This window comes from Mustela erminea, chromosome 2 (assembly GCF_009829155.1).
Source record: "Mustela erminea isolate mMusErm1 chromosome 2, mMusErm1.Pri, whole genome shotgun sequence".
Taxonomy (NCBI): Eukaryota; Metazoa; Chordata; class Mammalia; order Carnivora; family Mustelidae; genus Mustela; species Mustela erminea.
The window spans coordinates 139,247,609-139,275,342 of record NC_045615.1 but is presented as its reverse complement, the minus strand read 5'-3'; the positions used below and the strand labels follow the sequence as shown (position 1 = coordinate 139,275,342).

Here is a 27,734-nt window from a genome sequence, read left to right as displayed (position 1 = left end):
ATGACCCAAATTATAAATAGATATTAGTAGGGACACTTCTGTAAAATTGCAAAAACAGCCTACCAGCCATGTCTGACCTGCCACGGCCACAATCCTGGCAAACCCTTTTTGTCCCGAGAAGCCTCAGATCTCCTCCCTCTGGACCCTCAGAATGCCCGCACCCGGACTTCATTCAACTGCCACTTGGTATGGGTGATCAATGTGTCCTTGTGACCATATGTGTGTTTTCCACGTGTGCTGACACCCTCCCCTGCCACAAGGCTGATATCCTCATAGTGGCCAAGAAACTGTTGGAAAGTATGTTTCTCACTTGGGGTTTACCTTCTATAATCTCTGGGGATCAAGACGCCCACTTCACTGGACCCGTCATCTGAGCCTTAACCAACACCTTGAAAACCTCTTGGGATTACCACTGTCCTATCACCCTTCAATATCACGCAAAGTTGAGAGAACTAAGGAGAGCCTTAAATTTAGAATGTCAACACTTGCAGAAACCACTGGATTTCCATGGCCACAGTTTTGTCTTTGGTCTTGCTGACTAGTCACAGCACTCCCTTTGGGAATGCTCCTTTACACACGATAGTCACTGGCAGATCGATGTCTATTGGTATATAACGTTCTGCGGAAGATATACAACTTTCATGCGCGAATGCCCACCTACAGTAAGGCTTATGCTGATGTCTCCTGCTTAAGCATGTCATCAACAGATTAAAGAAGCTTTTCTGGATCCCATTTCAAGGGATCCTGTTGGTCACAGTCTAGAGCCATCAGAGGACAGCCTTGTTGTGCCTCATTGGAAGGGATCGTCCCAAGTGCTCCTAACCACACTCTACTGCAAAACTAGAACACCTGGAGCCTTGGGGACATGTCTCACTGATAAAGAACACTCTGCCTGACATCTGGCCCCGGGCAGATGATGCAGACCTACAAACTGAATTGATAAGGAAGAGAAGTGGCCAACATTGAACTAGACTGCCTTCACCCGAGACACTGGATCAAGAACTCATACTTGAACTAAACATGAAATCCCTCTCTCCTTTCTTAACTCTGGCATTGGCCTGGAAAGATAATACTTCTCATTGTATCCCTCAGGCCATTGCTAAGGGGCAGAGGTTGGGGGTGGGATAACTCTCAGTTCTCTAGATTTGTCACGATGCAAGAGGTCCTCCCTGGGACCAATTTCTCGTCGAATCTCAATGTCAATCCCCAATCCCCCCTCCCCCGTGCCCCACTTAGAAGTATGCATCCAGTTAGACACATTTCCCCTTGTGAATCTTAGCACATTCTGACTCTTCTGTTCCCATGATTATCTAGACCAGGTCCTCCCCCACTCCCTGAGACAGCTCACTAGCAGCACCCATCTTTGTAAGGCACTCAAGATGACTTTTTATTTCAGGTTTATTTCTTTATAAATAAATATATATAATATACATTATATTATATATAATAAATATAAATATTTATAAATAGTCTTTATTTCTTTATTTCTTCCTATATTTGCTAAAACACTGACCCCAGGTTTGGGAGTAAATAGAAATGAGCATATGACTAAAAACCTCTCTTTCACTCTTGGAGACCCTGCAGATTCTGCTGCTAAGATACCAGCTGCCCAGCAAAGATCCTTGGACGGTCTGGCTGAAGCTGTTGGGAGTAGGGAGGTGTCTGAGCTGTGGCGCCCACAACCTGTTGTATCTGGATTAGCACTTCTGGGGAAGCTGCAACTCAATTAATTTGAGATTTCTGAGCAAGCCCCTTGGCTTAATAGCGTGATTTCTTCAATGGGGTCATTCATTGATGGGTTCGGTCTCGGGGACTGTGGCCCCAAAGTGCACTCCGAGTGTTGGGAATTATCCTGCTTATAGGTACAGCGATCTCCCTGGTGTGCTGTATTCTCCTGAGAGCTTTAAATGCACGTCTGCAGCCACCAAATAAACGATCTCCCTAAGGCTGGAATGACAACAAAGGAACAAAGAGAAGACCAACTACAAAATTGTGAGCCTGAAGGCATGACCCGAGAATGCCACAGAGAGTCAGAAAAACCCAAGACGAATGAAAGCTTCGAGAACTAGAGCAGTAGCTGAGAGTGCTGTTAATGCCTTGAGTTTCGATCACATCTCTCAGCCTGAGAGTTGGAGCAAGAGAGGGGAACCATTAAAAAGAAACACCAGGCCCCTAAAGGAGTCGCCAAGACTTCATGTCTAACCTAACTGCAGTTTAGGCTTCTCTGGATTTTAAACTCATTGGTTGGAATTTCCAGATCAGCCCTACTGATCTGCCTAAGTCTCCCTACCATTCGTTTCCTGCCAACTCCCACCAAGGGAAGGTGCCCTTGCCTGAAACCATCCTTTCTTTTCTTCTGCTAGTTAACTTCTCCGTCCCACTCCCGTCTGCCTATCTAAGGCTCTCTGCCTGCCTCTCTGCCTACTTGTGATCTCTCTTTCTCCCTGTCAAATAAATAAATAAAAATCTTAAAAAAAAAAAAAAAGGCTTCCATTGTATACAACTCCTTGGAACAGCCTCCTGTTTGTTAGATGGGATGCTGCTGACTCCTCATTCTGAAATAAAGCCAATTAGATCTTCCAATTTGCTACGCTGAACTTTCTTCTTTAACAAGACATAGTGGGCAGCGCCCGGGTGGCCCAATCAGTCAGGTGTCTGCCTTGGGCTCAGGTCATGATCTCAGAGTCCTGGGATTGGGGAGTTGGCGTCTCCCTCCTGTCCTTCCCCCTTGACACCACATACTCTCTGTCTCTCAAATAAATAAACGTCTTAAAAAAAAAACACAAACAAAACAAAACCCAACAAGACAGAGTGGTCTTTTTCATGGTTAACTTAGTGCACTTACAAAATTAATCTGAACTTTGGGAAATTAAATTTAAAGAATTTCAGATTTCAGAAAGTCAGTCCGTGGACTAAAATTCCGGGTATCCTGTGAAAGGCTAAGGGTGTATGGACCTGAATTCTACTTCTGGCTCCGTTGCCCTGGATCTGGGTTCTCATGTAACCTCTCTTGGCTTTAACTTGGTTGAATGAGATGAATCTAATTGTAATGTTCAGTTCTTCGATCGCTTATACTTGGCTTTTAAAAATTTCGTGGTTTTTCTGTTATTGCTTACAGTTATTGACTCTTTCTCTACCTTGTTTTGTTTCAAGAAGCTATCAGGTGAATCCTTTTGTTGGCTAGATAGGTCAGATGGATGGGTCACACCTCAATATCATTGTTTTTGTATTAGCTAGGTCATGGACTGATCATTGAGATGGACCAAAGAGGAAACAGGCTGATGTGCACTCATTACCGAAAACATTGTAATGATTTTTATGAAATCGTACGTGGCTCTCCCTGTTCTGCTATAAAAGGAAACACAGTTAGTAGTTCATTAAAATACAGTACTCTAATAACCACCATGAAATATAGCTATATACACATACAACCGTATATACACAACTATATAAATATATACACACAGGGGCGCCTGGGTGGCTCAGTGGGTTAAAGCCTCTGCCTTTGGCTCAGGTCATGATCCCAGGGTCCTGGGATCCAGCTCCGCATGGGGCTCTCTGCTCTGCGGGGAGCCTGCTTCCTCCTCTCTCTCTCTCTCTGCCTACTTGTGATCTCTGTGAATGAATAAATAAAAAATCTTCAAAAATATATATATACACTCACAATTACATGAATATATATACACAATATACAATATATATTTATATACATATATTTATATTTATAACTTATATATTTTTATATATTTATAAATATAAATATATATATATATATTTATATACACACTCGCCAAAATGGCTAAAATTAAAAATGGCTTAAGTTAAAAAGCTAGTACTAGGTATGGGGAGGATGTGGAGTTTGGGACCTGATACTCGGATAGTGGGAACACCAAGTGGACCATTTTAGAAAACGTGTTTGGCATTATCTGCCCAGGTTGAACACACACATGCTCGATGACAGCATCTCATGCCTTGTATGCGCCCAGCGGAGATGTGTGCATGTGTATGCCAGAGGACACAGAAAGAATGCTCATAGGAGCATTTCTGGTCATTGCTTCCAGGGAGAAAAAACCAAATACCTAGCAGTGTTGAATTTGTAAACAGACTACTGGCTCTTCAGACGACGGAATGCTACACAGCAATATGAACTAAGGAACCACAGCTTCTCTGAGCAACGTGGCTGAATTGCCTAAACATGATATTGAGCAGAAGAAACCAGGCAAAAAGGCTACATCTCACATGCCCGTGCACCCCCCGCCCCCCCACAGGACCCAGGCAAAACTAAGTGCAGGTGTTAGAAGTCATGACAGGGCTTACGCCTGGCAAAGAGGGCTCAGGGATCTGGGGAGCGTCGGGAAGGGCTTCAGGGATGCTGTAATGTTCTCTTCCTTCACCTGCGTGGCATCTGCATGTGTGCGTCTGCTTTGTGACAATTCCCTTAAGACTTAAGCCCCTTTCTGGATGCATGTTTTAGTGAAAAATATTAAAAACAGAAAAATGTGATGGTTTCTGCTTAGTCAAAATAATAATAGCTCTTTTAAAAGTTATAATAACCTGTAGGACTCTGTAACAGCTGCTGCTGAAGCTCATTATTTTATAACACTGACTTTGACCAAATGGCTCATAATTAACCCCTCTCCTAGGGGGGTGGGGAGTAAAAAGTAAGCTATCTTGAATTGTCCTTATTTATTTTTTTTAAAGTCCGCATAGCAATGAGTGTAGCATGCCTAAAATTAAAACATCTACAGTATCATCATTACAAAGGTTCCAAGTGAACCAGAATACCAACGAAACAGCAAAAACCATTTGTAATTATTTGAATTAAGTAGTATTCTTGAAACTTTTGAATCCATTTGCCTAGCTCGTGTAGATCTTGAAGGGCTTACTCAATGCCTACAGCCTTCTAAGCCAGTCAGTCGCTTACAGTCTACATCTTTGGGGTCATCCTGATGGTGAGTGATGGATAGGGTGTGTATAGAGCTTTACAAGGCACAGAGTGGCACAGTCTCCACCAGAAGCATGCTGCTCACTGGCCTTGTCAATGGCATCCTTAATCTGGCCTCTGTTTTCTAAGAAGAAATGCAAGAGTTGAGCCTTAAACCGCCCCCCCCCCCCAACGCTGGGCACAAAGCTGAACAGACAGTTCAGGACAGTCATATCTTGTTTCCAGTGGTTGCCAACTTTCTAGAAGGGCAGGAGGGAAGAGGAGAATTATGGGCACTGCCCCCTGAAGGGAAAACTCCTTCCAGGGGCCACATGTGAATCCCTGCCCTCCCACCAGGTGGCAATGGGGTTTATTAAAAAGATGGAGATGATCGCATGTGGGCCGCTAAGGGCATGAGGGTATAATTTGGCAAAAAGACCTACATTCCCTTTATTGAAAATAGTGTTTGTGGATATGGAAGGACTGTACACGCCCCCAAGGAGAGCCCGTTCTATTGCTGATCCGGCTATAAAAGAACTATTCACCTTACCTGGAGAGTCTCTACTTGGAGGTCTTCCAATCTTCTTTCAAACACTTGAAATAATATCCCCATTCAACAAATATTTACTGAGCACCTACTATGTGTCCCCCATTCAACAAGTATTTACTGAGCACCTACTATGAGTCTTACTATTCTAGGGATATAGCAGTGGACAAAGCAGTCAAAACCTCTTCGAGTGACCATGGAGTTTGTATTCCTTCCTGCCTACTTTACGGAGAAGAAGGAGGCTATTTCCTGTTAATTTCCTCAACATAATGGATGGACTTGTTCCTTTCCAAAGCTCTAGGGCTCCTGATCTGTCCCTCTACCCTACTAATAACTACCTTCATCCAGCTTCACTGCTAGGTTCACTAGCCCCCCATTCTTTGATGACAAACACTCAGGGTCTCCCCACACTAATAAAGGGGACAGATAATATGGTCAAAGGGACAGATAATATGGTCAAACCTTCAACTGATTATCTTGCCTCCCTTAGAGCATCGGAGACCTCTCTTTATCACCAAATCTCTCTAGAAAATCACATTTATTTCCTTCCTTCCTTCCTTTCTTTTTTTTTTTTTTTAAGATTCTATTTGTTTGAGAGAGAGAGCAAGTGGAGGGGAGAGGGAGAAGCAGGCTCCCTGCTGAGCAGGTCCCAGGACCCTGAGATCATGACCCAAGTTGAAGACAGACACTTAACTGACTGAGCTACCCAGGGGACCCTCTCTAAGGGAGGCTCATTTGCTTCAACTTCCTTACAGCGCACTTCCCTTCCAAGCCCCGCCCTCCCCTCCCCGTGAAGGCTGTCAGTTCTATAGAATTCGGATCAGAACGTGGAGAAAAGAGAAAACCACCAGGAGAGCAGGACAGTGATTAAAATGCTTCTGAGCAAGTGAGCCAAGCGTTTCACTTAAAATAATTACCTGCGAAGCGAGAGCCTCTTGTTGGGTGCTTGGCATCGTGCCAGGAATTTGAGGCTTGCAGAGAAATACAAAAAGTGACCTTTGATAAAAACTTAGCAAGGTAAGATGAGGCTGAGAAGGCTTCCTCGGGAAGTAAGGTTTGAGCTGAGTTTTGAGGAATGAGTGAACTTGCACTAGAAGGAAGAAGAACTGGCTGAGGGTGGGCTGAGGGGCATCACGAGCCTGAGGACATGGAAGCAGGACACAAGGATGATGTTTGGCTTAAAACTTGGAAGAAGTGGGGCAGAGCCAGGGTAGCCATGACCTTGTAGACCAGGCAGAGAGCCACCCATTCAAAGTATTTTTGAGCATGTCAAGCCTCTACCACCCCTTCTCTTTCCCTTCAAAGTCAGACATCTTTACTGTCTTCTCCCTTCCCTTTCGCTTACCAGCCCATTCCAATAGTTGCTCTATCCTAGCTGCCCCCTGCAAACTGCCCTGGAGAGAATTCGAAGGACTCCTGAGTAATAGGCTTTGCTGAGAGGATATTCTCAGGGATGGGGCAGATTACGTAACACTCTGAGCCTCAGTTTCCTCTGAAATGGGGATGACACTATTGCCTTCCGCAAAGGGTTGTCGGAAGGATTAAATGCATCTTAAAGCCTTGCTCAAGAACTGAACATTGTTACTGTTATTGTTTCTCTTCCTTGAGCTCTTAGCTGCATCTGACTGCGCTCTCCATCTTGGAATCCTCTTTGGCTTTTCCTTTTCCTGGCTTTCCATTAGTTTTCTTTAGCTCTTCCTCCTCCACCTGATCCTCGCATGGTGGAGCCCCTCGTGACCTTCCCCTTGTCTCTTCCCACTCTACACACGCTCCCTAGGCAATTTCATCCATAACTGCATGTCCTGTGCTAGCTCCAATATATTAATTAATATTACATGCATCTCCAATCCGGACATCTCTTCTGAGCCCCAGACTTGATAGAATTCAGGTTTATCATGGTTATCTGAATCTCAATACCTATGAAATAATCTCACTTCTTTCCAACCATCAACACCTGAACCTTCTCCTTCAGCATTCCCTATGGTAAAAAATAATATTCTTGGGCAGCTTGGGGAGCTCAGTGTTAAGCGTCGGAGTATTGATTTTGGCTCAGGGTTGTGAGATCGAGCCCTACCTGGGGCTCTGCGCTGCGTATGGAGCCTGCTTAAGATTCTCTTCCTCTTTCTCTGCCCCTCGCTCCCCTGCCCCCCCAATATATTCTTTTTCATTCCAGTTGGAAACCTGGGACTCATCTTTGTCTCATCCTTGTCTACCACTTTAGCCCACTGTCTCCAAAAAGAGTCTTCAGTTAGCCCACTTCTGTTTATCCACTGCTGCTCCTAAAGTAAACCCAGGCTACTGATAGCTCTGGGACTCTCCTGCCCCAGATTTCTAACTGGCCTCACAAAGAGTGCTTTTGCTCCTTCAACCTTTTTTTCCCTGGCTGGTAGCCAGCTTTTCTTCAGTTAATCAAAATGTCTAAGCAAATAAGAATCTAATCAAGTTCCAACCTAGCTTCAAAATCTCTCCATGGCATTTCAGTTGCCACTTCAAAATAAGCCAGTTGTTCCAAAGGCTTAGAGACTCTTAACCACCCATGAATACACTCATGATCTTTGAGGTAGTGTCCCTCTAACTGGAACTCTAATTTGATGTTCACTCCCAAAGTTAGCTTAGCCGTATGTTATCCTTATTGCATGTGAAATGTAGCAAAGATAGTCATGAACAATGTTAATATAATACTGCAGTAGAAATCAACCAGTATAAAACTGGGGCTGCCTTCTTTTATCCTAGGATCACCAGTGGCTCACACAGCTTTAGGCACAAGGTATGTGTTTCGTAAGCAGGTGTCTGATGCATGATGAAAAGGAAAATGGCTGCCATAAAGTTCCTTACGGAATTGAAGTATCATCCACAGAAACGGCTTTGGTTGCAAACTCGACAGCCCGCAAAATATTTTCCCCAGGGAGGGCCAAATGTTTACTAGCATTTGCATATCAAATGAGCTGCGATAACCTATTTGGCGATGAGGGGAAAAAGAAAGGAAAGAATGTGCCAAGCACAGTGCCTGAGACCTGGTGAGATTTTTCACAAATGCCCGAGACAAGCTTCTTTCTCTCCAGGAGCTTCCAGGCCACCTGGAGAGAGGCCAAATTGTCCAAAAATTGAACGTTCACTCTCTTGCCGCCTCCTATGGAAAAGGCAGTGGTCTTCCTTTAAATGTAAAATGGCGAGTGAAAACAGGGCTGGCTCTCAGTCTCATTATGTCTCATAAGGGCTGAGAATCAGACATTAATCAAATAATCACGGGCATAATAATAGCTGCTATTCTATCTAGTGACTAGTATGTGCCAGGCATATTTTTAGTCCTTAAATAAATTAATGCAGTCACATTCTATTGAACTCTTACTATCGTCAGTTCATAGAGACAGAAACTGCAGCACAGAGAGGTTAAGAAACTTGCCCAAGGTCATACAGCTGGTCCAGGCAGTCTGGATCCAGCCTCCGTACTGTACAAGATACGGCATAGACATATTTACAAGGTCCACGAAGGGAGGGTGGGTGATGCTGTAAGAACATCTAACAAGGGCATCTCAGTTTGTCTGAAGGCTGAGTAGTGTCAAGAACCAAGCAAAGAGGAGTAGTGGGAGAGGGAAAGACACGAAACTGGTAGGAACAGGAGGGGAGAGTGTGGAACCACCTGGATATAGTGGTTGATTGGTAGTGGTGATGAGTGGAGGGAAGGAATCTGGAAGACCTCATGGAGGAGGCAGATCTGAAGGAAGACCGTGAAATAATTGGTTTAGTTTGTAGAGAGGATAGGAAAGGGGAACATGAACTCAGACTGAATCTAATTAATTTGGGGGAGAGGAAGACACTGGTTATGAGGATTCTTCCAATTGCCAGCAGACACTCCGATGGAACTGACCAAAGAAAACAAGGACTTCACTGGCTTGAGCTGCGGAAGAGTCCGGAATATAGAGTTGGCAGCGGGGAGATGAATGATGTTAGGGTCGCTCTTCCATTCCTCAGTTCCATTTTTCTATGTTGGTTTGGATCGCAGGCGGTGGGAATATGGAAGCTCTGGATTTTATCCTACCACTTCGGCAAACTCAGGAAGTGGGGTGCTTGTTTCTCTAAAGACCCCGTGTGCACCCCCGTTAGCTCAGCTTATACTACGTTCTCCTGGTTGAGTCAATCACTGTGGCTGGACCATGAGAGGTCCTCCCATTGGCCAGGCCTGGATTACGTGCCTTCCCCTGGAAGCAGAGGGCAGGGTCGGCCATACCTGAACCATAGGTTTTGAAAAAGGGACAGCTGCCCAAAGTAGAATCTGGGAACCAGGCAAGCAAAAACTGAGAATGCCATCACGAGTGATTGGCTGGACGGGTGTTCCTCACACGTCATACACAGAATCTCATCTAATAGGTTTGGACTGGGACCTTAGAGGCCAGACTTCTAACAGCCTCCCGGGTGAGGTCAATGCTGCAGGTTCTCCAACCGCGCTTCATGCGGCAAGGGGCATACCACCTGTGACTGTCTCCCTCAAATTTCTTTAGGCTGTTCAGTATCCCAACCTTCCATTTGCCTGCTTTTCTCAGTTTTGACTCTATACCTTTCTACTCGCTGGCCCATACGTGTGAAATACGTTTCTTCCCTGTTCTCTCATTAATGTGTCAACATTTTTATGACTTTGCCTCTTATTTCCTCCAAACGTTTACTCGCTGAGTGAAGCTGGGGTTAGGCTTCTTCCTCTTCAGCTGATGCTATTTCCAATTTGGACCTGTGAATACTAACCCTGTAGTAGTGTAAAAATGTATTTAATTATTCACAAGCCTGACAAGACCTGCTGTGTTCATTGATTTGTTGTGTGTGTAAGTCACTGCCTGAGTTTCAATCTGGGTGTTAGTCTATATTGAACACTTCGGTTTTAGGCTATAGGCTGTTAGAAGGTATGCAAAATACCCTTTGAACGTGCTGATGTAGCACTCGGTAATCAGGTGATGTCCAATTTTCATTGTGTCAGCGGTGTTTTCAATCTTCTGGACTTTGCAAGCCACTGTGCCGACACTGGCAGAAATACGGAACTCAATTATGGTACACAATTTCTGTAGCATTGAAGGCTTTGGATTAATGCCTTTAGAAAGGAATGTCTGTGAAACTGAGGCCCAGAGCCTGAGTTTTAGACTCAGGTTTGCTCCTGAACTTGTTTTGTGACTATGTTCAAGTCTGAAAACCTCTCTAGGCCTCTTAATGGACTAGACGCTATATTGGGTGTCTTGCTGCCCTCCACTCTCCCATGGTGCTCGGCCAACTTAGCAGACTCACTTCATTTGTAACATGGGGGTGACCCCATGGAGGTAAGACACCTGACTCTGGAAGCCTTCTTTTATCCATCTGCCAAAGACAATATTAATCATTGACGTGATCATGGCAATGGGAGGTCACGAATGTAAAGAACATCCAGACGGACAGTGGTAAGAAAATCATAGTTAACTATTATCCATCGCTAAGTTTTTGGAATGAAGGTGTTGGCTGAATGACTTGACATAAGCAGGAGTATTATTCCTTAAATCCATTGAAATATACAGAGCCACCATGATCCCAGGGACTGTCACTCAGCAGTTGTCTTTTCTTTACACCCATGTTCTGGAGATATCAACAATCAATGGCTCACACACCTGACACAAATCAACACAAATCGTACATAAGGGAGGATAGGAAGCATGATGTTTTCGCAGCATGTTAGCCTTGGTTAGGAAAAAAACTACCTTCAATTAGTTTCTCTTCTCATTCAATTTGTCATTAAATATATCTATCGGTTTACGAATTATCACGGGTTCCACTTGTACAACCTCTGTTGAAAGCACTGAACTGCAACTTTGTAGAATTGTTTCACGTTCGGGAATGGAATCCCCCCACTTCACCTGAACAAATCGGCTGAACGGTGTAGATTGGCGCTTTGAGCCAGAAGCCACGACCTTTCATGCGGGAAACGCGTCTACACCCATGCAGCAAAACCTTCTCAGAACCTAAAGAGGCTGGGTCCCGGAGAGGTCTGCTTTTCTTGATGCGGAAAAGTTTGGTTCTCGGTGTATCCGGATTCCAGTCGCTGCTTGGACGGTCTCTAATCCTCCTCCAGGATTCAGACTTCTGTTTTGTACCTGCTACTGCCACAAACTGCCCGAGCGCGCCGCGCCTGGCCTCCGCCCAGACCCAGATTCCTCTCTCCTCCCGGCGCCCTCTACCAGGCAGGCGTCCCGCTGCTGGCCAGGGCTCTCCCACAACCCCGCGTCCTGACCCCATTTACTCCTTGGGTCCCCGCGGGTGCCATCTGGCTGGAACCGCGGGGGAGAAACTAAAAGTTGGACGTAGTCATCCCTGCTCTCTGCCGTCTTCACTCGCCCCAAATGAAAAACCGGGGCTGCCGGCGGACGAGAGGCAGGAAGGAAAAAGCTTAGACGGGAAACGGCCTCGGGGCCCCGCCGGCCCTCTCCGCGGCGCCCGCCTTCCCCGGCTCGCGCCCCGCGCCCGAGGCCGTCCCCGGGTCCCCGCGGGCTGCTGGCGGCGTGCGCCCCCTCGTCGGGGACGGTCCGGGGGAGGCGCGAGGCGCGGCTGCTGCAGCCACGCGAGCGAGGGCCTGGCCCCGCGCTCCGGCCCTAAGAGGGTGAAGCAGGAAATAGGCGACGAGAGAGGCCGGGGCGGGGGAAGGGGGACCCGGGGCGCGGGCGGAGGGCGGCGGGGGCGGGGCGGGGGCCGGGCGCGCGGCGGGAGCACTCGGAGCGCGGGCTGCACGCGGCGCGCTCGGGCCGCCCCTCCTCCCCGCGCCGCCGGCCGCGGCCCAGGCTCCCTCGCTCCGCCACTCCCCGCCCCTCCGCTCTCCCTCCCGCCTCCCCGCCTTCCCCGCCCTCCCCGCCTCCTCCACCTCCTCCTCCTCCTCCACCTCCTCCTCCTCCTCCTCCTCCTCCTCCTCCTCCCTCCCGGCCTCCCTCTCCCAGCCAAACTGCCCGCCGGACCCCAGGCCGCCTCCCCGCCGCCGCCGCCCCGCCGCCCCGCCGCCGCCCGGCCTCCCCGCGAGCGCTCCACCATGGACAGTCCTGTTTTCACCTTATAAAGATGGCGGTGCGGGATCGCTGCAACCTTTAGACTAATGACTGTCCGAAACATCGCCTCCATCTGTAATATGGTGAGTGGCGGCCGCCGCCGCCTCGGGGGTCGCGCCGGAGGCACGGCGAGGCGAAGAAAGGGAAGCCCGGGCCGCCCACCCGCCGGGCGCCGGGGTGGGGGCGGGGGGCGCCGGGGTCCGCGCGGCGCGGCCAGAAGTTCCCGGCCCCCGCGCCCGGCGGGCGGGCCGCAGCCCCCCGGGGCGGCCGGGGGAGGGGCCCGATTCCCCCGCCCCCCTCCCAGCCCCGGGACCCGGGAGCCCGCCCGCCGGTGCCCGGGCGCACCGCCTTGCCTCCGCCCTCGGGCTGCGGTGGAAGCGTCCTCGGGGGGGATAAGCTGAGCATGGGGGGGAACCCATCCCGCCTTTGCGGTAGATAAAGCCCTACGGGTCTCCCTGTCCGCCCTCGTCTCATTTTGACTTCGCTCCTTAAACTATATTTAAAATTCACTTTTGCAAAGGCAGTCGGTGTATCTGGAGAAATTTGAAATGTAATAAAGCTGAAAGTGCAGAATTGTGGTTGGAGAAGTGAACTTCTACCTGGTTTGGGAAGCACGGTAATGTGCTTTGGATGCCTCAATTTCTCCACCTGTGAAAGAGGGACAAGGTTATTTGGCGGTAACATTTGGAGGCCCTGAGGGCGGGGCCGTCTTTGGGCTTGGAGGAGGTCTCCAGGGTTATCTGGCCTGATCTGCTGCAGACGCCTCCGAGGCTGGTGAGCGTGGTCTGGTGAGCGTGGTCACAGCAAGCGGATGTCTTCGGGCTCTGGCGGGGCTGGGTCCATGATGCGGTGCTCACTTTAACTTGGTTTTCTCCCATTGCTACTCTCCCTTCTTTTTCAGTGTTTGCAGGAACAGCTTCCAGCCCTTGGGTTCCCAGGGTGTACCTTGCTGGCACCCCCACTTGTCAGAGCTTTGGGAAGCTCAGCTTGCCCCCCTGGAATAAGGCAATGGTCCTCCTGGGCAGGGTGAGAGTGTGTGTGCTTTGCCTTCACTCTCGGGTGGGGGGGGCATTCCCCTCCATCAAAGGGCCCCTCCCCCGGCTGGAACACGTGTTCATTTAATGCCAGTTTGGGGGAAACCTACCTTGAAGCTCTCATACAGGCCCCAGAAGGGAATCTGAGAAGGCAAGATTGAGAAGCCCTGGGGTAAGGTGATCTGGCTACCCTTCCCCCATCGCAAGCTTTTTAAATCTTCTGTCCCACATTCTCCTGCAAGATTAGCACAGAGGGCAAAGGAGCATTCAGGAGCCATGTGTTCGCTCAGGGGTGCAGTCAGGACCCACTGGCGCTGGCTTCAGTTCTCAGCACCGCCAGCAGAGCAAATGCTGGGGCTTCCCGGAGTGAGAGCTGCAAAGGTACTGGCGCAGGACCAGTTAGATGTGGTGGGTGGCTCCTGGAGGAGTTCCGTTTCCTCTCCTTTCCTTCCTTCTCCGCACAGAGACAGGTCTCCTGCTCCTTCCTGTCGAGTGGTGTTAACATTGGTTTGGTGCAAGGAAAGGGTGATGCCTTGCTTCCTGGTTTTCCTAAGACCAGTTTGTGAGGGCCACCAGGAAACCGGAGCATCTCTGATCCTCCCTCCTGCCTGCTGTGTGGCCTCAGGCTGCTGGGCCAGTGAGGCATAGTCCTAGCTCTTGGTGGTGTTCCTTTCCTGCCTGGGTGCGGTGACACCCCTCTGTAGTGAAATAGCCTGGGAACTTGAGAGCTCACAGGTCCCAAAAGGAAGCCAGCATCTAGACTGCCCCCCCTCCCCCATGCTGCTGGGGCTTCTTGGCACACCTGGGCAGAATGGCACAACCAGGTTCCAGCAAAACTCAGGCTGCAGGGAAGACATCAGTACTGTGTCTGCAGAGTTGACACCTTGTGTGGAGTCCCTGAAGCGGCACCAAAGTTAGGGTGGTCACCCGGGTGAAGTGAGGAGCCAGTAATTCCTAAGTAGGGAGTTTTCTGTTCCTAGTTGGACACTGTGTCTGGAGCAAGTGCAGGTTCTGGTTCGAACATGTACCAGCTTTTTGTCCTTGAACAAGTTGCTGTCTTACTTTCCTCACCTAGAAAAGGGATGACCGTGGTTTCCTCCCTCATTAGGCTGTTGTATTAAATGAGCTCCTGTACTACAGGGCCTAGTACATCGCAAGCATTCAGTGAGGGCTCGCTGTTATTATTAACATTTTTCTCATTATTATGCCACCTTCCAGTGTGGCTTAAAGAATAATGAAGATGATAGGCTCTTGGAAGCAGCCACTAATATAAACAAGCCCACGTTCATTTATGCAAGTTCATTTATGCAAACCAAGCCAAAGGGCAGGATGCAAAGGCTGGGATGAGAATCCTTAACCCCACCCCTTATAAAAGCGTGCTCAGGTCAGCCCTGCCCCTCCCAGTCTCCCTTCCCACGGGAGGGAGAAGGCTTGGGGATGAGGAGACTGTCTTCACCTGATCAGATGTACATTTGCACCAGACCCCTCCTTAGGTTCTTCCTGGATGATGAATTGTTTCCAGGTAGGTCTTCTCTGAATCTCTGTTGACTGGTTATAGTTTCTCTCTGGGGCTCTCTCCTTGGTCTTTTCTGCTCCTAACATGATTAGGTCCTGGCTGGTTTGCGTAGTTGTAGAAGGAGCAAGTGGCAATTGCCTTTTCTTCTACGCAGAAGAAGGTTTGGTGTGTTTTAACCAGGCGGATGTGTCCAGAAAGGGTGTTAAGAGGTACCATTCTCCTAGGTGAGACTTGAACAAGCCAAAACCTAGCTTGGAACAGCGGACTTGTTTCCTCTGTCAGACAAGAAAGGACCCAGCCGAGCAGAAACAAAACTTGTAGCAAATCCTTTATGTGATTGAGGAATGAACCCCTTCTCTTTCCCTCATACTTCTCCCTGGTTTAGATACGGAAAAGATCCACATTCCTCGGCTTGTCTCCTTATACACTGAGGTTTTATTGTCCCTTGGGAGGGTAATGCTGGTTCCTACCGATTTGTTTGAGTTTTACGTTCGTGTGAAATCCTGCCGCCATGGTTCTTGATCAACTTGCTTGTGTCAGCTTTAGCCACCCGGTGTGTCTGCTTCTGAGATAGTAAGTAAGCTTGTTTGGCTAGTGTGTTGTAATTTTTAAAATGTACTAGCTGCTACCAAGCATGAGGAAATGTCCCTTGTTGGTAATCCTCTGGTTTTTGTCCAGATAAATGGATTTAACTTCCTATTAATCACCTTGCAAATGGAAAGTTTTTTGGTTTCACCCCCTTACCCCCCCCACCCCCCATAAGATTTCAGTTTGAAGAGCTTGAGAAATTTTCTCTAGAGGAAGCCTTTGCTGGGAGAAACCAAATGTGTCCTCTAGACTTGTACCAATGCAAATTGGTCTGAATCATCGAATCTTCATTTCATTTGTTAATAGTGCTGTAAGATGTACCATAGAGAAAATGCTGGGTGTCAGATTGGCTACGTTTTTGTTCCCGTAAGCAACCATTTGTTGAGGACGTGCTGTGTTAGCGTTGGCATGTACTATGGGCAGGTGCTCCATAAATGAACGAGATGAGGCCCAGCAGTTTCTTATTTTGTGGGTGTGACATTGGTAAAGACTGAACAGTTTCAGTAAGGTGCATTTACTTGCACAGCTGAAGGTGCTGCAGAGTCTCAGAAGCAGTACAGTGAAAAGGCTGATACCACAGCAGGTGTTTCTTTAGTATAGTTTGCATTTGGTCCGAGTTTGGTTTTTTGTTTTGTTTTGTTTTATATGAGGACATGAATCTAGTTAGTGTACCTTCGAATGGGCATCTGTCGCAGTGCCTGTCTCTTCAGTTAAGCATGAGCGTAATGGTAATGTTGGACAAATTGTTGTCTTTCTTGGGACCCAAGTCTTTCTCACCTTGTAAAACTGATGTGTTTTGGGGGGGGCTGTCCAGAGCTTCTTAGTGAACAGTATTTCTTCGAGTCTTTATAAAAAAAAGTTCCTTCCCAACATGGGGCAAGCATCTGAAAGATAATTCAAGGCACTTGTGAAAAATCTGATGATGTGGGAGGGGCCAGGTGTTCAACTTGAGTTGATCCACGGTCCATCCCTGACGATGCGGCTGTCAGAAGCTCATGGAAGGATACAGGCTTTGGGATTTCCCAAAAGAGGGTGCGCCCAGGGTGGGGGCGGAAGGGGTCTCTCTGGCCTGGGGGTTCACTTTCTCTCTCAGTCATCTTTGGGCCAGTGGCACCTACTTACCATCGACTGACGAAAAGTTCAGCACACAGATGGGAAGTCTTGTGGAAGGCGGAATGTCCTGTGAGGGCGGAATGTCCTGTGAGGGCGGAATGTCCTGGGAGGACGGAATGGTGGGCCTTGGCCTCACCAGCATCGCAAACCAAGGGAGAAGTTCCCGTCCCTAGATGGGCCCTGACCTGTCCTTTCTTCACTTTGAAACGCCTCAACACACTATGTCATGAACCAAGCACTATAATTTCTTTTTTAACTGCTTTATTGACATATACATTTGGCATATATTTAAAGTGTTAAAAAAAAAAATCCTTAATTGTCTCTCAACCATTTAAGGACCTAACCACCTTATTTAAAACTGTCGAATATACCAGATATTAGCAACTTAGTATTCCTTGAACAGTCCCAGGATATTATTGGATACCACAGTGAGTGCCGTATTTGAATTGTTTTAAATAAGTGAAGTTTTTCTGATATGAAGGGTAAGTAGAATTAATAAAAATTTGAAACAAAGCTAGAGGATTTTATAGAGATTGTTTTATCTTGTTGAGTCAATCACCTGAGGCAGTATTTTGAGACGAGTTGGAAAAAATTTTTAAAACTATTAAAAAAGTATGTACATCTTGTAACTTGGGAGGAGACATAATTTATCTCTTCTTCTAGTACTGTCACTGTTGCTTCCCGTTCTCGAAAATAATTGGAGACTGTAAGCTTGGTTTAACGTATCATCTGGGAGTGGTTAAAGTCACATGTGAAGTTCTACTGTGATAGTCATCAGATTTTAAAAATTGTAGCCTGGGGTGGGGTGGGCTGATGTTTAAAGAAAAATTCTCTTCTTCTGGTCTCTTGGTGTAACATGTAGATGTTTGTGTTGGGTCAGGACCTGACAATTAGGCCTATAGCTTTTTCTCTGTTTTTTCTTGGAATCCTAGAGGAAAACAAAGTTGAATGCCAGTATTTAGTTAGCATGAAAGATTGTAATATTATTTTCTAGATATCAACTTTTTATCTAGTTCACCGATACAATAAAACCTACTTATTTTTTTGACTAATGTGGAATTTTGGTATTTTGGCTTGTAATAGAAAGTAATTTTCAGTTTGGGTCCTCTTAGCATTTAAGAGAAATTTCTGTAGTTTTCATGTCCCCTTTTCCCCAGCCTGCTGTGTCTAGTTCATTCAGATGACTTGAGGCTTTATGATAGTGTGTAATTCTGTGGTATCATCAGAAAGGTCTCTCCTGGTGGCTTTATCTCCAACCTATTCATGGAACCAGCCCAAAACAAAGGGACTGGAAGAGTTCGGTGTCTTTTAGGAGATGTAATACTTCTGGCCTATTTTAATGCACATTCTTGTTACATCTTTGATTGTGATGAAACCAAATGCTAATCTAAGGGTTTGATAGGCCTGATGATCCTTTAAGAGAAAAAGCCACCCCCAAATGAATGAGCAAATACTTTTTTGAGAGAAATAAATTCTGTATCAACAATCAACCCTGTCATTAAAGGCTTCTTGGAATGTTTCTGTACTGAGCTTGTTGCCAAGAATTTCGGGTATGTCGTAAGTCCTTGACATGCAGTTTTACTACAGTTTTAAGAACAGTTGTTTGTGCTGGATGTTGGTAAGTGTGGAAGAAACCCTGTTGGTTCTCAAAGCTTCACTTTCCACCTCTTGGTCCAGTCTTCCGCACTTCCAGTTCTGATGCCACTTTTAGAGCCTAATCGTGTTTAAAAGTAGTTTGGACTTCTGACTCTTTTTCTGGGTGATGATAGATTTCAGGCGCATAGAAGAATACAGAGAATAAGAGAGGGAACCACCCGTGTGTTTCCATCTACCACCCAGTGAAGAAAGAAAACACTACAAGCATAAGCGAACACTTCATCATCTCACTCCCCCTTCTTCTGGACAGTGACCGCTGCTCCGACCTTGACGTTTATAGACTTCAACTAGATGTGTCCGTCATCCGGATACATTGTCATTTTCTCCTGTTCGAAACGCGCTCTCTGATACTGAACAGCTTCTTCTCAGTTTGCTTTTCCTTCAGTATGGCTTTGAGGTTTACCCATTGGAATGTGTGTAATTCTGGGTTATTCGCTGCTATCTGAGCTTCCGTCACGAATCTGCTCCCAAGTATTCATTTTATTTTATTTTTTATATCAATTCAGTTAGCCAACATATAACGCATTGTTAATTTTTTTGGTATTGATTTTATTGTTGAGTAGCACTTGGGTTTACCATGTGTTGTGTTTGTCATGACAGCTTTGAACTTGTCGCCCTATGCCTCTGTTTAAAGTTTCTCTGTGGGACCTGCCTCCAGGAGAAATTGCTGGATCCAAGGCAAGGGGCATCTTCAGCTCTTAGTACATTGCCAGGTCGCTCTCCAGAGCAGGTGTGCCCGTGTGCATCCCACCGGCGGCGCTGCAGAGCGCCAGCGGCTCCGCGGGCTTGCAGACACCCGGTATCCGGAGTCTGACATTTTGCCAGGCTGATGGGTGGGAAGGGGTATCCCGGTGATTTAAAATGTTTGCTTCCCCGTTTACTAACAAGGCCAGACATCTTTTCCTGTGTTTATGGGGCTGGGCGGTTTTTAATCCAGGGACTCAGGGGACAGTTTTCCCAGGCTTGAGAGTCAGGATGGCAGTGTGCCTTCTGTCTGCAAACAGGGAAAGGAAGGAGGCAGGGGAAAACTGGGAGGACCGAAGGGCAAGTCCAGAGCCGGAGGGCAGGAATGGAAGCTGGAGGCTGAGGGAACGGTAGCAAGGAGGCGAAAGTGTACAGTGAGATTACAGACCAGAAGTGAGACGGTGCATTCACGGAGCCCCGAGAGTGCGTCTGGGCTGCCTTACTGCGCTGTCCTGGCCTCTCTGTTCAGGGTACGTCGTGCACGCTTTGACCGAAGTCGGCTTTGGTGAACACGTGTCCGTTTCCGGGGCCTCTTCCGTGGAGAGCGGCAGCAAGGCTGGACTCAGGGAGTTTTCCTGTTCACCCAGTTGCTTTTTGACGTTCTTTCAGAAAGGCGGTGTGTTTCTCTGGAAACGGTGCTGCAGTGAACTGCACACGTGCCTTCATTTCTCCAGGACGGAGGCCCTGAAACGGAAGAGCTGTTCCGACGATGCGCCTGGCTGCGGCTTTCCTGGGTGTTGCCAAATGGGCCCCGACACGGTTGCATGATGTGGAGCTTTTCTGGTGTGTGGCTTCTGTGGCCCTAGTCCCAGAGCCTCCGGCTAGGCAGGGTGTAGGTAGCTCTGGGGTGGGTTTTAGGCACCTGGGATTTTTATTTTTTGTAAGTGCCACAGCTGATTTTGATAAGCCTCTGAAGCTGAGAATCCACCGTGTTAAGACGGGCAGCTCGGCAAGGACAGGGCGTTCGGCACGGGCACATCTGTGCCAGCTGCTCAACCAAGGATTACAGGAGAAGGGACTGGGGGGCTGTATGTAGCGAGCTAGAATGGAAGAGTTGCTGTGCCCGGAGGCAGTGCTCATCACATGTCACTGTCCACAGGAATTACCTGGGGATCTTGTTAAAATACAGAGTCAAATTCAGTGGGTCTGGAGTGGGGGATGAGATTCTGCGTCTCTAGCACGGCCAGGTTCTCCCAGCTTGGGGAGCACACTTAGAACAGCAAGTCCCAAGGGGGAAAAAAGAGACCGACTTCTTTCTTCCCTACAGCTTTCAAGTGCACAGAGTTTGGGATTTGGAATCCTGCTAGGTAGATCTCGAAGCCCGTTTCTTCATCTCTTTATAACACAAAGAGGAAGGTGATAAAATACCTTTTGCACAGCATTTTTGGGGAGACTCAAAGGAGATCATACTGCCTGTGAAAGCATTTTGTGAACTGCGATGCTCTCACACACATTACGTTCTGTAGTCCTCTTTCTTGTAGGGAATTAATGGTTTCCTTCAGTTTGCTCAAAGCACAAAGCTATTGTTAAAAGAAATTGAACAGATTTAGGGAAAGCTACCAATAAGTTGAGGTAGTTTACGGATACACCAAACACGGGGAAGGACAACACACTGACCTCTGAGACTCCCTGGTTTATTGGAATTCTGCTTTCATTTTGACCGGCTGTCTGCAGTTAGTGGGCATTTTGGGAGGAGTGGGATGGGGGTGGGGGGTGGGCACAAGCAGAGGCAAAATTCACCTTGTGTGGTTCTGAGTGCAGGTGCTAGGAAGCGAGGGGTTCCCTTCTCACTGGTTTGTGGTGGGAGAGGAACGGGGCTAGGAAGAGCCCCACAGCTCTCTCCCACTCAGCTCTGCACTGTAGCAGATGATGGACAGTAGGGATTTACTCCCCAAGTCAGACACTTCTCTCACAGTGTGGAGGGATGTACTCCAAGTGGTTACTGGGTATTACTGATCTACTGTAGGTACAGGTAGAGTTACTCAGCACAGACCAGGCCTGGGGTCAGCCCCAGGTTAAGCCACCAAAGGACACGGCCATTTAAGTGCAGCATTTCAGGGTGCTTTATTTATTGGGGATACTGCCTTATCCACCTGAGAGAGGCAGTGTGGTCTACAGGGGGAGGGCAAATAAAAATAAAAAAGTGACCTTCAGAGCTGGTGTGTATTGAATGCTGCAGTTTCTTCCCATTCCCAGCCTTCACTCTTTTTATTCGCACTTTTCCCCTATGTCTTTGAATCACTTGAATGTCATAGTAGTTTTCCTTAAATCCGTGCAACTTCGTTTAATCCGGCCTCGTTTTGTGCTAAGACATCTGTGAGGTAATGGGTTTGATGAGCTAGTTATATGCTTTTCTAATGCATATCAAAAACATAATTGCTAGAGATGCAAATATCAGAATCATTCTGCTGTACACCTGAAACTAATATAGTGCTGTATGTCGATAAGTCAATAAAAAGACGCAGAATTGCTAGAGTTGGAAGTGTTCATACTTGAGCTACCTAAGATGATCTCACCTCCCTCTGGGATTCATGGGTTTAGTTTGGGGAGGCATTGGCTCAGATAAGAGGTTCTTCATGGCAGGTTCAATTAACTGGCTATTTGAGGAGCCCCCCCCCCCTTTTGTAAGTAATCTCTTTGTCCACCTTGGGTCTCGAACTCATGACCTCAAGTTCAAGAGTATTCTGCTCTACCGACTGAGCCTGCCAGGCACCCCTGGAGGAACACTGTTAAACCAGTTAGTAGATGACAGGTTAGTCAGCTTCCTTGGGAGACCGGTTAGCCTGTGGAGGAGATCTGGTTGGATGTCCCCCGCTGCTGTGGGTTGGGTGTGAGAGTTGCTGTTGTTCCCACTCCCAGAGATGCTGCTTGTCACCCGTAACATGGGGGTGACAAGAGAACTTCCCTCCCTGGGGCATTGGGGCTGCAATGGAATCATTAACGTTTGGTGCTTACCCAGGACCTGACCTTTCTACTAGTGTTTTCTTCCAGTGCCCCTGGCTTTTGCACTAGCTCTGGAGTCCAAACGATGTAGCAGAAAGTGCCCTGGTGTCCAAGGTCTCAGGTTCCAGTGTTGACGCTGCCACTCTGTAGCTTTCCAGACACGGGCCTGGTGACTCAGCCTCTCAGAGTCTGAGACGGGAGGAGCCCCTCCTGCTGGGAGCAGTGTGAGAAGAGGAGCCCCGCGGGGCAGGGTAGCCTGGCTTCCAGTTGGAGACCAGATGGGGGCCGGGCGAGCACAGAGGGGACAGAAGGAGGAAGAAGCTGTGATTTCCTACTGAAATGTCGATGGTAGACAAGGTGCTGATGGCGTGTGGCGAAACTTTTGTAATCATCAGTAAGATACTGTGTTTTTCCCTTTCCTGATGATGAGGGCACATCATGTAGGTGGAGACTTTTCGCCATTTCATAGGCATCTTACAGACTCTTGTATTACCTGGCGCACACAGTTCAGTGTTCCTGGCTGAGAAACACATGAAGTAGCTGAGCGCAGTTTCTTTTTCTTTTTTAAGATTTTATTTACTTATTTATTTGAGAGAGAGAGAGCATGAGCTCGCGTGCACCTGCACAAGCCGAGGAGGGGCCCAGGGAGAAGCAGACTGCCCGCGCCCTAGGTGGCAAGCAGGGAGCCCTCCTCGGGGCTCCGTCCCGGGACCCTGGGATCATGACCTGAGCCAAAGGCAGGTGCTTCACCAACTGAGCCACGCAGGTGCCCCTAAGCTCCGTTTCTTCTAAAAAAAAAAAAAAAAAATCAAAAACAAAAACAAAACTTAAACTTTTTTAAAAAAGATGAGTTTCCACCGTAGGAGTTTCCAACTGTGCAGAAGGCTATAATGTTGACGACACACGCACCATCCGGTCCTGGCCTCCGCGCAGTTTCTCCTCGCAGTTCCCTCTGCTTCCGTTCATTGGTATCTTATGCACGTAGAAGCAGATATGTTTATTTCTCTCGTCATTTTTTTAAAAACACAAGCAGTGCTTTTAGCCTGTGCTGGTCTATCCTGATCTGCCCCTTGCTTTCTGTGCCTTGGAGGTGGGTAGCGCTAGTCTGGGAAGAGCGTCCCCATTCTTTTTTAATGGCTTGCAGAGTATTCAGTTCCTTGAATGTACTGCCCTGGCTTACCCAGCCCCCCACAATGGGCAGAAAGGTAGTTTTCCAGTCTCTGGCTTTTACAAACAAGGCTATAGGGAACATCTATCCATCCATATGTCCACATACCATTTTCATGTGTGGGGATAGAGCTGTCACCTCATTTCTTAGAAATGGATTTGCATTTGTAACTTGGATGGATTTCGCCAAGTTGCCCTCCACCAGCAGCAATATGTGCGACTCGTTACCCGCAGCCTTGCCAAAGCCGCGTGCTCTCCAGAACCCCTGTGGTCTCTGCCAGTCAGGGGGAGAATGGTGTCCTCGTGCACTTGTAGTTTGCGTGCCTCTCCTTAGGGGAGCTTGAGCAGCAATTCACACGTTCAGGAAAACAAGCTCCATTTCATTTAACTGTTTTGTTGTTGGCAATTATTTTCCGAGTCTGTAGGGAAGGACCAGTTTTACTTTGCCTTTCAATCTGTCACAGACTGGTATTTTTGTAAAATACAATAAAAAAGAATTATTAGCAAAATGGAGTTAAAAACTCCCAAGATACATAAGCACACAAACCCCTCTTTTATGATTAAACTTGACAGATACAAAATAACTCTATCCATTCGTCTTACCTGTTCTTAGTTTCTGAACTTAGCTCATGGCAGTAATAATACCTTGAGTGATACTGCCGTAAAGAATTCCTGACTTGTCTCTTTTCTCCCATGGCCACCCTGTTTGGGGATGAGAGAAGAGAGCGCAGAATTTTCTATTTTCTTTCTTTCTTTCTTTCTTTCTTTTTTTTTTAAAGACTTTATTTATTTGTCAGAGAGCGAGCAAGCACAAGCAGAGGGAGAAGCAGGCTCCCTGCCGAGCAAGGACCCTGATGGGGGCTCGATCCCAGGACCCTGAGATCTTGACCTGATCCAAAGGCAGACGTTTAACTGGCAGAGCCACCCAGGTGCCCCGACTTTTATGTTTTCTATTTCAGAGTCAGTACTAGATGCTTTCATTCCATTAGAGTAAAATATGCCTGATGGTGCAGGACCGATTCAGAGGGCAGGGGTGCCGCGCAGACCCATCCGGCCACACCAGCACCTTGCGTTCTCCCGTGCTGGGATGGGGTGCTGGTGTCCTGGTGTTTCATTGATGAAGACCTCGAATTACTAGAGGGCGTTGGGTGGGTGGAGAACGCTCAAAATCCCCATATAAGTCAAATTCGCAGAGCTGTCCTCTTTGACCTGGGGCTTTGCTGGGAGCCCGGGCCTTCCCGTGCTGCTTTTCTGGGGAGTGACGTGACGGCAGGGGCTCCGGGGTGAAGTAGGAGCTGCGGAGACCTCATGAGCAGGGTGGCGTGCTTGGGGGCTTGGTTGTAGAACGTTGGATTGGGAAGGAGTTATTGCTTGTAGCACACGGAGTTCAGTGACTGTGGGCGAAATTTCCTTTTTCTCCCCCTCAGCCAGAAGATAGATACTGACCAGGATCTTTTGTTCTGCTTTTGAGTTGAAATTTTCTCTTTGCATGAGGACTTTTTTACACCGTCGCTAGGCATGTGGAGAGCTGTTTTACAAACCAGAGTCTCTGGCTGCCCTTTAATGTCCCTTCCCGTGAGGACTGGGGATCGTTATGTACCCCAGGGTCATCTTTCTTCAGCAGCACACGTCTTTGTTTCTGTGTTATGATCATTGAATGAAGTCATGTTGAGTTTTTTTTTTTCACTTCTTTCCCTACCCAGTATCCTGTAAGGCGTGGAAATGGCCCGCGACTGTGGCGCAGGATAGAAATGTACTTTAACTGCCTTCTTGTGGATGACGGCCCCCGGGGAAAGCCTGGAGAGACCCGGGAGGGGGCTGAGCGCTCTCGCACCGGGAGCTGGGGTTGCAGTGTGACGGTGTTCAGATCCCGGGTTCACAGCAGACCTCTGCTTCATACGACCACCTGACCTTGGCCAGGTCCTCAACCTCCATTAACCTCATTTCCCTTAGCTATGAAATGGGGCTGGGGAGTCCCCGGGAATGATTTTTCTGAATGGAGAGTTTTGTTCAGTGTTGCTCCCTGGGACTGGATGACCGGTCTGCTGTCTGAGCAGGACGGACATCCATAGCCACCTTGGGCTGTCGCGCCCCCGGGGGTTAGGTGACGAGGGCATGAGTGCCCGAGAGCCAGGGACCACGCGGTCAGAGGCAGCTCTGGCTCTCTGCCTAGTCCCTGGATCTGCAGTTCGGGAATTACTAAAAATATGAATGAGAAGATCCTCTCCCCTGACTGGCGGTCAGGGGCCTGGGCTCGGAATCCGAATGGCCTACATTAGAGTCGTGTCTCTGCCTTTACAGACAGAGTGAAGGTGAGCAGGTTCTCTCCCTTTCTTCAGGAGTAGAAGAAAGATAATAAGTGTAATCTGGCTTGGGCTGGACGAGAGCGGACCAGAGGGATGGAATGTATGGACGTGCAGTCTCTGAATGCGTGGCCTGTGCTACTTACCCCTTCCCCCCGTTTGCACATTACTCAGTCGGCAGATTGATGTCGGCGCCTTATTACACGCCAGAGGCTCTGTTAGGTCCTGGCAAACCAACCAGACCTGATAGAGCCTGGCTTCATGGAGGTTATGGTCTCGTGTAGAGATCACCAGGCTTTTCGGTCAAGGGCTAGATGGTAAAGATATTGGGCTTTGTGGGCCACAGTGTCTCAGTCACAACTACTCCACTATTGTGAAAGTAGCTGCAATAAGTCAGTGGACACTTGTGACCGTATGCCCGTACAACTTTATTTACAAAAGTAGCTGTGCCAGATTTGGTCTGTGGACCATCACTTCCCAACCTGTGGTTCAGTGGGAAAACATGTTAAATAATCACCAGGATGTTATCACAAATCATGGTAAGCTTTATGATGTTCCATACAGGATTCTGTGAGAGAGAGGTAAAGGAAGGTAGCTTTGAAGAAGTGGCATCGAAGCAAACTGGCGAGGGGAAGGGAAAGTGGGGGCCGTAGCTCAAGGGCCAGGGAAGTGGCCACACCAGTTCTGAGCCTGCATTTCTGCCTTTTAGAGCTACAGTGGATATTTTGTTCAGAATTACAGCCTGCATTTCTGTTTTTTAGAGGTATGACAGATAGCTCGCAGCTTCCTTTGGATTTAAAAAAAAAAAAAAAAAAGGAAACTTTCCTGATATATAATTCATACCAGTTCTCTCCCCCTTCCCCACCCCCTCACCCCGTTATAATCTTAACACTGAGAATTGAGCAAGCTGTATTAATAACACATTTTGGGGTGCCTGGCTGGCTCAGCTGGAGCGTGTGACTTTTTTTTTTTTGGAACAAGAGAGACAGAGAGAGAGAGTGAGCACATGAGTGGGGGAAGGGACAAAGGGAGAGGGAGAATCCCAAACGATTCTGCACTGAGCTCGGAGCCCGTTAGGGCGCTCGATCTCACAACCCTGAGATCATGACCTGAGCCAAAATCAGGAGTTGGATGCTTCACTGACTCAGCCACCCAGGCGCTCCTGGAGCGTGTGACTCTTGATCTCAGGGGTTGTGGGTTTGAGATCCACGTTGGGTAAGAGGTGGGTTGAGCCGCTGCCTTCGGCTCGGGTCATGATCGCTGGGTCCTGGGATCGAGTCCCGCATCGGGCTTTCTGCTCGCCAGGGAGCCTCCTTCGTCCTCTCTCTCTCTCTCTGCCTGCCTCTCTGCCTACTTGTGATCTCTCTCTGTCAAGTAAATAAATAAAATCTTAAAAAAAAAAATTAAAAAGTCTAAAAAATATATTTTGTTATGCATTCTTGTGGTAGGTTCTTTTTCTATGACATTGTTTTCCTTATATAACCGTCAGTAACTAAAAATTTACAAGTTAGAGCAGTAAGATTGCATATTATTTCATTATTAGGTCTAAAGTGTTTTACCCCTTAGAACTCATTTCTATTTTGTTTTAAAGATTTTATTTATTTTTGAGAGAGCGAGAGAGCACGGTAGGGGAGAGGGATAGAGGGGGAAGCGGGCTCTCTGGTGAGCAGGGAGCCTGATGCGGGGCTGGGATCATGACCTGAGCCGACGGTAGACACTTAACGGATTGAGCCATCCAGGTGCCTTCATTTCTACTTTTTTTTTTTTTTAATTTTTTTATTTATTTGACAGAGAGAGAGAAATCACAAGTAGGCTGAGAGGCAGGCAGGCGGGGTGGGGGGAGGAAGCAGGCTCCCTGCGGAGCAGAGAGCCCAACATGGGGCTCGATCCCAGGACCCTGGGATCATGACCTGAGCCGAAGGCAGAGGCTTTAACCCACTGAGCCACCCAGGCACCCCTCATTTCTACTTTTTGATGCTGTTTTCTCTTTTTGCCTTGTTAAACTTAATATTATTTACTTTTCCTGCTTGGCTAAAGGTTCACAGCACTTAAAACCATTTGGGGCAAAAAAAAAAAATAGTCCGTTTTCCTATTGACTACATCCCGAGTTTTTCTTGACTTCCAACCTCCGTTGTATATTTGCTTTAAACAGGTTG

At 47.8% G+C, this 27,734-nt stretch overlaps 1 protein-coding gene across 2 annotated transcripts in view; it reads left to right on the top strand.

The window, feature by feature from the left end:
- The first annotated feature begins 12,383 nt into the window (after positions 1–12,383).
- The window catches only part of USP46 (ubiquitin specific peptidase 46), a 58,247-nt gene continuing 42,896 nt past the window's right edge, over positions 12,384–27,734 (top strand). The window contains exon 1 of one of the 2 annotated variants that reach the window (XM_032334289.1): positions 12,384–12,597. In XM_032334289.1, the coding sequence (XP_032190180.1) occupies positions 12,562–12,597 (36 nt within the window). In that variant the 5' untranslated portion in view covers positions 12,384–12,561. Of the gene's footprint in view, positions 12,598–14,943; positions 15,071–27,734 lie in introns of those variants that run through there. The other variant, XM_032334291.1, reaches the window with a different exon arrangement.